This window comes from Lipotes vexillifer, unplaced genomic scaffold (genome assembly GCF_000442215.2).
Source record: "Lipotes vexillifer unplaced genomic scaffold, Lipotes_vexillifer_v1.1 scaffold411, whole genome shotgun sequence".
NCBI lineage: Eukaryota > Metazoa > Chordata > Mammalia > Artiodactyla > Lipotidae > Lipotes > Lipotes vexillifer.
The window spans coordinates 665,133-678,843 of record NW_006797064.1 but is presented as its reverse complement, the minus strand read 5'-3'; the positions used below and the strand labels follow the sequence as shown (position 1 = coordinate 678,843).

General features: G+C 48.7%; 1 protein-coding gene across 1 annotated transcript in view; it reads right to left on the bottom strand.

Moving 5' to 3' along the window:
- The window catches only part of SHROOM2 (shroom family member 2), a 143,422-nt gene that overhangs the window by 58,856 nt on the left and 70,855 nt on the right, over positions 1–13,711 (bottom strand). Inside the window, exon 3 of the mRNA XM_007469192.1 lies at positions 3,333–3,464. Within this exon, the coding sequence (XP_007469254.1) occupies positions 3,333–3,464 (132 nt within the window). The remainder of the gene's footprint in view (positions 1–3,332; positions 3,465–13,711) is intronic.

Genomic DNA, 13,711 nt, shown 5'->3' with positions numbered 1-13,711 from the left:
AAAAAAAAAAAAAAAAAAAAGTGCTACTACCCAGACATCGCTGGATCGTTTTTCCAAGAGGGTGGATAGAATTGAATCCAGCAAGGAACCAGAACCTGTGCCAGCAACGTCAGGTGTGAGTGAAATTGCAGCTCCCCCTCTGTCTACTATTGCTGACGATCCTTCAGCTCTACATCTCCCACCTCCTCTCCGTCCTCCAGTCACTAACTCTTGGGGCCTGTTCACTCGACGCCAGCCCCTGGATGCCAGCTACTGTACTGGACTACTGTACTTTTCAAGGTACTGTATTATAAGATTAAAACTGTTTTATATTTTGTGTTTTTGTTTTTGTTTTTTTTTCCGGTACACGGGCTTCTCACTGTTGTGGCCTCTCCCGTTGCGGAGCACAGGCTCCGGACGCGCAGGCTCAGTGGCCATGGCTCATGGGCCTAGCCGCTCTGCGGCATATGGGATCTTCCTGGACCGGGGCACGAACCTGCGTCCCCTGCATTGGCAGGCGGACTCTCAACCACTGCGCCCCCAGGGAAGCCCTTGTGTTTGTTTTTTATGCATTGTTTGTGTGAAAAGTATTATAAAACTCTTACTGTACGGTACTATATAGCCGACTGTGTTAGTTGGGTACCAGGCTAACTTTGTTGGACTTAACGAACAAACTGGACTTACAAACGTGCTCTCAGAACAGAACTCGTTCGTATGTAGGGGACTTCCTGTACATAGAAAATCCTAAAGACGCCACTAAAACACTATTAGAGCTCATCAGTGAATTTGGTCAAGTTGTAGGATACAAAATCAATACAAAGAAACGTGTTGCATACTAACAATGAACTATCTGACAGAGAAACTGAGGAAACAATCCCATTTACCACTGCATCAAAAAGAACTAAATACCTAGGAATAAATCTAACCAAGGAGGTAAAAGACCTGTACTCAGAAAACTGTAAGACACTGATGAAGGAAACTGAAGATGACATACACAGATGGAAATATATACCATGTTCATGGACTGGAAGAATACTGTTAAAATGACCATACTACCCAAGGCAATCAACAGATTCAATGCAATCCCTATCAAAATACCAAGGGCATTTTTCACAGAAGAATAAATAATTTTAATATTTGCATGGAAACATGAAAGACCCTGAAGAGCCAAAACAATCTTGAGAAAGAAGAACAGAGCTGGAGGTATCACAATCCCTGACTTCAGACTATACCACAAAGCTACAGTAATCAAACAATATGGTACTGGCACAAAAACAGACACATACAACAATGAAACAGAATAGAGAGCCCAGAAGTAAACCCACACACTTATAGTCAATTAATCCACGACAAAGGAGGCAAGAATATACAGTGGAGAAAAGACAACCTCTTCAATAAGTGGTGCTGGGAAAACTGGACAGCTACATGTAAAAGAATGAAATTAGAACACTCCCTAACACCATACACAAAAATAAACTCAAAATGGATTAAAGACCTAAATTTAAGACCAGAAACCATAAAGCTCCTAGAGGAAAACATAGGCAGAACACACTCTGATATAAACTGTAGCAATATTTTTTTGGATCTGTTTCCTAAGACACAGGAAAGAAAAGCAAAAATACACAAATGGGACCTAATTAAAAGTAAAGGCTTTTTTTTTTTTTTTTTTTTTTTTTTTTTTTGCGGTACACGGGCCTCTCACTGCTGTGGCCTCTCCCGTTGCGGAGAACAGGCTCCAGACGCGCAGGCTCAGCGGCCATGGCTCACGGGCCCAGCCGCTCCACGGCATGTGGGATCTTCCCGGACCGGGGCACGAACCCGTGTCCCCTGCATCGGCAGGCGGACTCTCAACCACTGTGCCACCAGGGGAGCCCTAAAGGCTTTTTAAAAAAATTAATTATGGCTGTGTTGGGTCTTTGTTGCTGCGGGCAGGCTCTCTCTAGTTACGGTGAGCGGGGGCTACTCTTCCCTGTGGTACACGGGCTTCTTATTGTGGTGGCTTCTCTTGTTGTGGAGCACGGGCTCTAGGCACGTGGACTTCAGCAGTTGTGGCTTGCGAGCTCTAGAGCTGAGTAGGCTCAGTAGTGGTGGCACACAGGCTTAGTTGCTCCACTGCATGTGGGATCCTCCTGGACCAGGGCTCGAACCCGTGTCCCCTGCATCGGCAGGCGGATTCTTAACCACTGCGCCACCAGGGAAGTCCCGAAAATTAAAGGCCTTTTTTTTTTTTTTCCAGAGGAAAGGAAACCATCGACAAAATGAAAAGACAACCTACTGAATGGGAGAAGATATTTGCAAATGATATGACCAATGAGGGGTTAATATGCAAAATATATAAACAGCCCATCCAACTTAATATCTAAAAAAACAAACCTGATTTTAAAATGTGCAGAAGACCTGAACAGACATTTTTTCCAAAGGAGACATATAGATGGCACATGGAAAGTGCTCAACATCACTAATCAGAGAAATGCAAACCAGAACCACAATGAGGTATCATCTCACACCTGCCAGAATGGCCGTCATCAAAAAGACAACAAATAACAACTGCTGGTGAGGACGTAGAGAAAAAGGAACACTTGTTCACTATTGGTGGGAATGTAAACTGGTGCAGCCACTGTGGAAAACAGTATGGAGGTTCCTCAAAAAAACTAAAAATAGGACTACCCTATGATCTAGCAATTCCACTCCTGGGTATATACCCAAAGAAAATGAGAACACTGATTTGAAAAGATACGTGCACCCCAATGTTCATAGCAGCATTATTTACAAGGAGAAGATTGGTATATATTATATATATATACACACACACACAATGGAATACTGCTCAGCCATAAAAAAGAATGAAATTTTGCCATTTGCATCAACATGGATGGGCCTAGAGGGGTATTACGCTTAATGAACTAAGTCAGACAGAGAAAGACAAATACTGTATGCTATCAGTTATATATGGAACCTAAAAAAAATAAACAAATGAATATAACAGAACAGAAACAGACTCACAGACGTAGAAAACAAATTAGTGGTTCCCAGTGGGGAGAGGGAAGGGAGAAGGGGCAAGACAGGCATAGGGGAGGAAGAGGTACAAACTATAAAATAAATAAGCTACAAGGATATATTGTACAGCACAGAGAACGGAGCCCATACTTTATGATACCTTTAAATGGAATATAAGCTACAGAAATTTTGCATCACTATGTTGTACACCGGAAATGAATAATATCGTAAATGAACTGTACCTCAACAAAAACTAAAATAAAGTGAGAAATGCACAGTTACGACAAGGTAGGGAAGTCATGAGTGTGGCAGAAAGTGAAACCAGCTTCCGATCCCAGCGGGGAAGGCGTGCCTACCTGGCGTGGTGCTGGCCTGACCACAAGGGGCAGGAGCTGGTAGAGGGCAAGGGAGATGCTGATGTCTCGGGGTGGCTGTCGGAGAACTTGGTGACGTGCCAGGAGTGCGGCCTCCAGCTCAGCTCATTCCTCCTGAAAAAGGATGCAGATGACTCAGGGACTTCACACCAAGGACAACTTCAGGCCAAGAAAGGAGCGAGAGGCAGAAACGATTCCTGTGTGATTTACTGCATCGCTGTCAGGTGCTTCCCATTGCATCTGGGCACCAACGCTCTTTGTATAGGTTCGTTACCGGAGAACATCCCCGGATGAGAATCACAGGCTCCAGAATGTGAACCAGCCCTTAGGCTTCCAAATTTATTCTAAGTAAGTACATGAATCTTGCCCACGACCCCCGCTGCCCCATCCCCAAGACACAGCAGGATCTTCTGCCTGGCCGGTGTCAGTGCAACTTTGCACAGGCCCTTGGCCTGTTTGAGGAGTAGGCACTGGGCTGCAGAAAAGCTTCAGCTGGGTCCTGCAGAGTTTTGACTGCATTTATTTATTCACTCACTTAACTAAGTGAACACAGCTATCCTGCAGTTAACGGGGACTGGTGGACACGTATTCCTCTGAGCCTCCAAAAGCGTCCGAAGTCATCTAAGGGCTCCTATCATGGGAATCACCACGCCCTAAGACCAACAGGCTCCAGTCCATTCCTGCCAGGGCTTCTGAACGTGGCAGGAGCCTTCCCTGCCCCCCTCCACCGTCCCCACCATCCGTGGGTGGCTTATTAGGTTTTTGACCACACCTGCCCAGGTGTGAAAAAGCATGTCCAGCTGGACATCCCTGCAGCTGCCGTAGGAACATCACAGGGCCTCCAGGGGAAAGCTGCTGCAAGAGCACACCGCCCATGCTCGCCCCTCCTCCTCCTGCATTTTTTTTTTTTTTTTTTTTTTTGGAGTAAAACTGCTTTACAATGTTGTGTTAGTTTCTGCTCTACAATGAAGTGAATCAGCTATATATATACCTATATCCCGTCCCTCAGGGACCTCCCTCCCTCCCCCCACATCCTACCCATATAGGTCATCACAGAGCACCAAGCTGTGCTATACAGCAGGTTCCCACTAGCTATCTGTTTTACACGTGATAGTGTATTTATGTCAAACCTAATCTCCCAATTCGTCCCACTCTCCTCTTCCCCCTCTGTGTCCACATGTCTGTTCTCTACATCTACGTCTTTATTCCTGCCCTGCAAATAGGTTCATCTGTACCATTTTTCTAGATTCCACACATATGTGTTAATATACGATATTTTTTTTCCTCTTTCTGGCTTACTTCACTCTGTATGACAGACTCTAGGTCCATCCACATCTCTACAAATGACCCAATTTTGTTTGTTCCTTTTTATGACTGAGTAATACTCCATTGTATATATGTACCACATCTTCTTTATCCATTCATCTATCATTGGATATTTAAGTTGTTTCCACATCCTGGCTATTGGAAATAATGCTGCAGTGAACATTGGCATACCCGCGTCCTTTTGAATTATGGTTTTCTCAGGGTATATGTGCAATAGTGGGAGTGCTGGGTCATATGGTAGTTCTATTTTTTGTTTTTTAAGGAACCTCCACACTGTTTTCCATAGTGGCTGTATCAATTTACATTCCCACCAACAGTGCAAAAGTGTTCCCTTTTCTCCACACCCTCTCCAGCATTTATTGTTTGTGGATTTTTAAATATTTATTTATTTATTTATTTCGACTGTGTTGGGTCTTTGTTGCTGCACTCAGACTTTCTTTAGTTGCAGCGAGCAAGGGCTACTCTTCGTTGCGGTGCATAGGCTTCTCATTGCGGTGGCTTCCCTTGTTGTGGAGCATGGGCTCTAGGCGCGCAGGCTTCAGTAGTTGTGGCACACTCGCTCAGTAGTTGTGGTACACAGGCTTAGTTGCTCTGTAGCATATGGGATCTTCCCTTACCAGGGCTCAAACCCATGTCTCCTGCATTGGCAGGCATATTCTTAACCAATGCGCCACCAGGGAAGCCCTTCTCCTGGGCATTCTTGAGCTCTTCTTCCCACTCCTATGGATCCAGATGGGTCATGGCTATGCATACTTTCATTTAGTCCATCCTCACCTCTAAGCCAGGCGGGTTAAGAAAGGTGGCACATTTCACCTGTGTCGTGTGACCTTGGGTAAGTCAGTAACCCGCTCTGGGCCTCAGCTGAATAAGGCAGTCAGAAAGTTCTTGAGGGCCCTGGAGCTCAGTCTATGACCTTGTATACCCTGTTTTGGGAATGCCCTTGCCTTATTCTAATCTCACCCAACAGCAGAACAAAGCAAGCCGGACCTGCAGGGGAAGAGGGGAGACCAGGCTGTGACCTGGTGGGCTGCGGGAGGTGAGAGTGGCAGCCTGCTCCCCGACCTTCCAGCACAAACCCGCCACTAATGAGGCCTGTCTTTGGAGTAATTAGCCACAATCACAGCGCAGTGCATTAGGCAGACAAGGCCTTGGTGCAGTTGTGACTCCCAGGTCACAGGAGCCCAGGGCTTTGAACACTGCATTACAGCGGGGGATGCGTCCTAATGTCACTTAATTACCCCAGACAGCCTCAGAAGTAATGGAGCCTGGATGGGCTGGCAGGAACGGGTGCAGACGTCCAGAGGAGGCTGATGTGTTTATAATGATGCCACTTTGCAAGACAAATCTGGTCTTAGCGGGCTGAAGATGAACAAAACAAAAAAAAGAGGGGGCTTCTAATTTCTCAACTGTTATAAATTTTTTTTTTAAAAAACAAACCCCCCCCTGGTTTTTTTTTTTTTTTTTTTTTTTTTGCGGTACGCGGGCCTCTCACTGCTATGGCCTCTCCCGTTGCAGAACACAGGCTCCGGACGCGCAGGCTCAGCGGCCATGGCTCACGGGCCCAGCCGCTCCGCGGCGTGTGGGATCCTCCCGGACCGGGGCACGAACCCGTGTCCCCTGCATCGGCAGGCAGACTCTCAACCGCTGTGCCACCAGGGAAGCCCCCTCCTGCAATTTAAGACGGATCTAGCCTCACCAGGGACACTTTACAGCCCAATCGAGATCGGACAAAGGGTTCAACTGAGCCTCTAAGTACCTGATGGGGATCAAACATTCTTCCAACAGGCAAAAACATTAAAGAATATTATGCAACAACGAATATTAAAGAAAACCCAGAAAGCATTTATAACATAAACCTTCTGATGACTCGGAAATGAGGAAAAATACACGGGTGGCCAAATGTGGAATGTGTTGACTTTTTGATAGTTTCCCACGAGCTAAAGCATAAAACAGACGAATTCATCACACCACAGAAGTAAAGGGAGTGTAAAACCAAAACCGTACCTCATAAAGTTTCTCAAAATCCTCGTAAGGAAGGTTCTGGCCACGTGAATTTCATTTTCAGATGGCTTTTCCTGTGCTATAATATCCGTAACGTCTGTCATCTTCCTTTACAGATAATTAATGAAGGAAACAAACTAGACAAACTACAGGCAAAGGATAAAGAGGCTTGGAAGAGAAAATGCCTTACACTTTGTGGTAACATATTTCGCCTCTGTAACAGGAACGAGTGGGGAACCAGCTGGCTTACTGGGGCAGTCGTGCTCTTTGAGAAGAGGAAATGTTTCTCCTCTTGTTTTAAAGGATAATACAGGCAGACCTTGGAGATGTTTCGGGTTGGGTTCCAGACCACCACAATAAAGTGAATACTGTAATAAAGCTAGTCACGTGAACTTTTTGGTTTCCCAGGGCATATAAAAGCTATGTTTACACTATACTATAGTCCACCAAGTGTGCAATAGCATCATGCCTACAAAAACACAATGTACATACCTTAATTTTAAAAGACTTTATTGCTGAAAAACACTATTATCTGAGCCCTAGTAATAATATGAGTAACATCAAAGATCACTGATCACCGTAACAAATATGATAGTGGAAAAGTCTGAAATAGTGTGAGGATTACCAAAATGTGAGACACAAAGTGAGCCAGTGCTGTTGCAAAAATGCTGCCAACAGACTTGCTTGTCACAGGGTTGCTACAACCTTCCATTTGTAAAAACAAACAAAAAACACGCAGTATCTGTGAAGCACACACAGCAAGGTATGTCTGTACACAGATATATGCCTCTACTTCGAGAAGACATAGTCAACAGTTAGGGTACTAATTGGAGCTTTAAAAAAAAAAAAAGGAAAACACAGTGAAAAGGGTGGTACCTAGAAGCTCTAAGTGAGGAATCATGGCTCCTGGAGAGACTGAAATTTTCCTACGTATGTGGCTCTCGTCAGGTCCTCAGACTTTCCTAGAGCACAGCGAACGTATCTGGGAATCGAGGAAGGTTTAGGCAGTTTCTGTCTGTCAGCTCCTCTGATGTCTAAAACTGGATTCTGCTGATGAAAGGAGGAGGACATGTGGCTGAGGGCTGGTCTCTCCATCACAAGCCCGTGACCACGCTGGGCAGGAAAGCTCTGGGGACCGAACGCTCTGGCGCCACCTAGCGTTCCCAGATGGAACAGAAATGGCAGGGGTTGATTTAAGGCGCTCGTTTCAACAGACGATGGTGTTTCTTCCCACGCAAGATACGCACTCCAGGTGGCTTTAAACCACCCGGGTCCCTGGAAGTCTGGGGCCGCGAGGGGTGCACAGTCCACAGGCTGTGCCAAAACAGGCGGGCAAGGTGCCCCGATGTGAGGGCCTCGGAGAACTCGGACCACGTGGTACCTGGTGGTACCTGGTTAGGGGTTAACCGCCCTGCCCCCTCAGGGGGCCACGCGTGTCGGAAGGAAACGCACACAAAGCAGGTATGCAGCGAACCACACCCAAACCTTCCTGTCCTGGCGGGCGGGACGTCTGCTATGTCTGCTACAGCTGGACCAGCCCCCCACAGACATCAAACAGGAACAGAAGGGAGAGCTGTGAAAGGAACGCCCCCTCCACAGGCCACGCAGTCAGACACAAGCCAGCTCGGCTGGGGAGACCAGCAAGGACGCCCCTTCCGGGAGGAAGGACAACACGGCTCAGCCCAGAGACATCCAAGGCCATGCTTCTGTGCAAGGCAGTGTGGTCAGCGATGGCAGGGAGGAAGCAGCCGTGACCTGCCGGGGTGCGGGTGCTGACCCCAGTGTAAAGGGAACAAATCCTTTTCATTCAAATGGCTACTGCTGCTCGGAACTCTTAAAGAATAGGCATATTGTAGAAAACATGGAACATTTAAAAATTGAAATGCGATTAAGACAATGAAGGAGGATGACCCGTAATCTGAAGATGAACGGTGGGTAACATCTCTGCATTTCTTTCCCCGTTTCAGACAGCTGAGAGCATCGTGCAGACTTGGCGGGGCCCTTTCTCTTTGCAGCCCGCCTGGTTTGGTGAGCATTCCTCCAGGCCACTGTCACTCTTCCAAAATGTCATTTTTAATATGGCATCATATTCCTTCCACATAAATACTGAAAAGCAATGCTGCTGACTATTAACACCGGGTTTTCTGGCTTCCAAATCATTTGCCCTAATGAGGGTTCTCTGAAACCTTTCCCACAAGGTGCACACCAAAATTAATCTAAATTTACTTCAATTTCTAAAAATAATTTTTTATGCTAGGTGGTCTTTTTTTTTTTTTGAAGGGAAGGGGTTTAGATCACAAATATAAAAAATGCTAGGATACCAATGAAAGTTAAGAATGGATCTAGATACAGAAAATTCATTTTTAAAAAGGAATTATTAAAAGAAGGGCTTCAATGAAATGTTTCTCATTCAGAGAAAGAGCAGAAGTCCCTCAAAAAAAAAAAAAAATCACGTGAACGCCGCGTTATTTTCCTAACCTTTCCAAGTGCAGCCAACAGGCGCTGCCTCAGAAAATAAACGCAGTCCGCATGTGGTCCCCACGAGCGTGGGGGGGCTGACAGTACCAGGCCTGCAGGCTGGGAAGCCAACGGGAAGGGAAGGGCCTGGCGGGACACTGTGAGGGGGGCACCACAGGGGGTGTTGGCTGCAGGCGACACTGGCCATGGGAAGAGTCCTCGGGGAAAATAAAACCAACAGTGATGCTTGGGGCATCTTAGAAGCAAGCGTCAAGGGGAGCGGCAGTGGGAAGGGGCCTTCCAGATAAAGGGCAGGCTGGAAAGTTCCTCAAATGCGTGCCAGTGAGTCCTGCGGGTGACGGGGGTGAGTTCCGGGCAAGGAGCCCCCAGAAGCTTAGGGAGGGAGGGTGTGCAGAGGCCCCGAGGGACAGGCCCACAGCGGGTACAGGCCCTCGAGATACTGGGCTGGAGGAGGGCGACAACTGCAAACAGCCTTTTTATTCTTTAAAAGTGAAACACACACATAAAAAGCACCACCCTACAGACACAAAATGAAGCCAGCCCTGAGCTGCTGCTTCCTTCCTGCGCCGGTCAAGCCTCTAGAGGACAGATGCTGACCGGCCTCTCCCTCTCCCGAGCTGTCTCTACCTTCCACCACACCAGTCTCCCTGCAACTCAGCTCTGGCAGCTCCTTCCCTCACCCCACCACCCTCAGCTGCTTCCAACTGCCACGAAGCGAAGCCCGGGCCAGGTGGCACTGGCATCGCCAGGACGGCTGTGTTTGCACAAGCCCTCAAGGTCATTCAGAGGCGAGCTCAGGTCTGAGACTCGCCGCTCTAGCCCCGAGCTACCCTTCCTCCCTTCCCCCATCCGCTCTGCCAGCCTCTTTAGGAGGTCCCGGCATCACTGACTCAGGTCCACGTCTGCGTCTCAAACATGGCTCAGCCTTCAAAGGACAGCCTGACTGCTGAGCTCTGCTCCAGCCCTCCCTCCTTCTGCCAGAGCCACCACTGGCTAGAGCTTTTCCTGTCCATGCACATCAGCCCCGTCAGCTGCCAGCGCCCCGAGGGCAGGACCTATGGGTATGACTTTAGCCGCCTGGCTGGAGCGCTTCCAACGTACATTACGGGAACGAATAAAAACAGAGGTCAGACCACTCTGCGAATGCCCGAGTCCTTTTCCCGGGCACTGATCTGACAACACGATGCTGTGGGTGGTGACATCACACTTGATAAAACGGAATAAGAGTCCAGGAGCTCCTGCCTTTATACACGAGGCGAAAGAGGTAAAGAGGAAAATTCCCAACTGACCTAAATAGCTGAAACTGATACAAGACATCAAAGCTGCATTTTAAGCCAATGCCAGGGCCGTGTAGCAGCATTCACACGGGATAAAAGCATCAGGGTTCCGCCCCATGAGGCCGGGGTACCCCTTATCTGTCTCCCAGCAAGGGCAAGTGCACGCCTGTCTCGGCCTCTGGCGTTCCCCGGGTGCATTAGCAGGAAAGACGACGTAGAAATGTCACACAATGAGCGCAGGAAGAACTGGAGCAGACCCAAACGGCCTGGCTATTCTTCCGTTAACTTTTGCAAAGGGGGGTGAAGGGGACTGTCTCACCCAGCACTACCAGTACTAAAAACGCTGTGTCCAAACCACCCGAGGTCACGGTGCATGTCCCCAGTTTTCAGAAAGGTACCGATGCAGCTTCTTGGTTACATTTAAACAGAATGGACTTTTCGGTAAAGACACCCCAGACACTCAAATGTGCAAAACCATTAACATAACTAAGCACGAGAAGCCCTAAGCATTAGCAACAGAGCAACCATTAACATAACTAAGTACGAGAAGCCCTAGGCATTAGCAACAGAGCAACAGAGTCTTACACGTCAGGGTATAGAAACAAAAGGACGTGAAACGTTCTCTGCCTGCCTTAATATATCAGAAACCACCAGCGTTTCCAAACTAAATTATATCAACGTCACTCGCATGCCTGCTAATGAAAAAGAAAATCATAACTGTTTACCACTCTCTACTTGGCTCAGAATATGAAACATCTCACCTAGAGATTCCACTGATTAAGTTGGTTAAGACACACACTAAATCTACATCTGAAGAGAAGCAACCTTTCCCCAAATAAAACAACTCTGCTCTATGTGGCTTTTCTTCCCCCTGATTTTATTTCATAAAAACAAGAACGGCAAACAGCCCAAACAAGTCGGCGTCTAGTCCGGGATAAACCTCTGGGTCTACTGTGTTGTAAGAAGAAAAAAAGCACAGGAACAAACAGGAACAAATCCCGCAAATGCTCAAAACAGACACTTTTCCCCTGAAATTTGAACAATCAATCTCAGACCACCCTCCAAAAGCAACACCCGCCAGCATCCCCAGTAAGACAGACACCCTCTGTGGGAACACACAGTTTCTGCCCCAGAAAGAGCTCTTGCGGGGGAGGGGGGGAGGGGGGAGAAAGGAGAGGAAAGGGGAGGAGGGAAAAGCAGGAGGGGCACGACCTGCTGACGTCCTATCCCTCCCTCTCCTCTCGCTGCTTCAGGAGCACCTGCGCTCACCAACGTTGGGGCCACGCACAGAGCCACCTGCCCTAGGACAGCTCCAAGGAGCCAGCAGCAGAGGGGAGCCCGGCACGACACTGGCTTGGTGTAGAACTCACTGCAACTCAGTGACGTCCAGAAACCCACGTACGTGGCAAGAAACCTGCTCCTAGCAGGCGTGGGTGCCGTCACTAGACCAGACACCTCCTTTCTACAGGTGTGTCGCCACGCCACCCCATGTGGCCGTCCCTTACGGCCTCCTGCAGTGAACCTCCATCCTTGGGTGTTAACCTCCTCCCGAAGGCAAGCTTAGCGGACGTAAGCAGAGGCACGGAAGGGTTTAAGGCCTCCGGCAAAGAGGCAGGAAACATACGTCAACCCTATGCATAATGCGGCTCTGGCATAAAAACTGCTCGCAGCAGTGGACGGCTCAAGAGTGACACGAACGATGAAGTGGCAGGCGAAGTTCACTGTAAACAAGACTAATATTACCATATACATTTGGAAGGAAGACCAAAAGAGTCATTACAAGCTATACAATGTAATTCACGGCCTGACAGTTAAGAGACATTTTCCCTACGGTGTTTGAAATTCCATGTACGTTTTAGGAGCTGAACGTACAGTAACAACTTCCCTATGAACGGAGGACAGTGGATGGTATCCCGTTGCTGTGCACACAGAGCTTTCAGTGAGCATTTTACAGCGTCGGACGGCAACAGCCTTAACCCAGCACCGGGTGAGAAGCGTCCCCCACTTCAGCACGTCTCCCACAGCAAGGGGCTTACCGACGCCTGCGTTCATCAGGAAAAGGCCTCGAGTGACCCAGTTTCGGGGCTTAACCTTTTCCAAGCACACTGGCTTAAGCCAGTGCTATGAGCACTGCGGCCACCCAGCAAAATAGCCCGTGGCCCTCAGCGAAATACCAGCGCCGAGATCCATCCCACACCTGCCCATCAGGATCTCCAGGGAGGGGCCGACACCGGGGAAGAAAGTGCAGGCGACAAGTACACAGAGAGACAGACACAGAAGAAGAGGTTACCACATCCTCCCACACTGTCCTGCAAGCAGCACTTCCTTGGCCAAACAAAGAGGGAAGAACAAAGTGCCCGGGAGGCACGGCCAGGCTGCCCCTGCTGGTGCCCCGGTTCCGCTGACTCCCGGTCAGACACCAGGATACCACCTGGACATCTCAAAGGAGAACGTGTGTGCACCCGGTGGGGCTTCCTGTTACCCTGCTTTGTTTCCAGCCGACACAACTCTGGGAGGGCAGCGCTGGCTCTTAGCTGTCTGGGAAAGAAACGTGGCTGGGAAGAGACAGTGATCTGGGTCCTTGTCTCCTAAGGCATCGCGCTCGCCCAGTCCCAGCTTCTAAACGATGACAAGATACGCGGTGCCCATGCCCCGTGAAACCAGATGCCACCGCCTCGTGAAGTCAGCCAGCCACCACCCTCGCCTGGCCGCCGGGTGCCCTGCTCGCCGCACAGGCTGAAGCAAGACAAGCACACCCAGCAGCTGTCACCAGCAGGAGGGCGTCAGGATGTGATCCACGATGCCCACTTTGTTCATAAAACCACGGGTATGTGTTTTACACCGAGGCGCGGACACGCCTCTTCCCAGAACCTCCGAGAAAAACCAAGCCTGCACTGGACAATCTCGCCCTCAGGACCCTAAGCTGTTTTCAATCTTCGTCAGAAAAGCCACGCTTTCTTAAGGTGCCGGGGCTGGGCAGGTAGTTGAGGGTTCAGGCAGCTCATTTATCATTTGGTGATCCTCACGTAGGGCAACACTTGATATTGATATGTTGGTGGCTCAGTCTATGAATTAACTACAGAGTGCCTTCATAAACTAAACCCCCCCCCTTTTTTTTTTAAGAGTACGTGATCCAGGGCTTCCCTGGTGGCGCAGCGGTTAAGAATCCGCCTGCCAATGCTGGGGACACGGGTTCGAGCCCTGGTCCGCGAAGATCCCACATGCCGCGGAGCAACTAAGCCTGTGCGCCACAACTACTGAGCCTGCACTCTAGAGCCC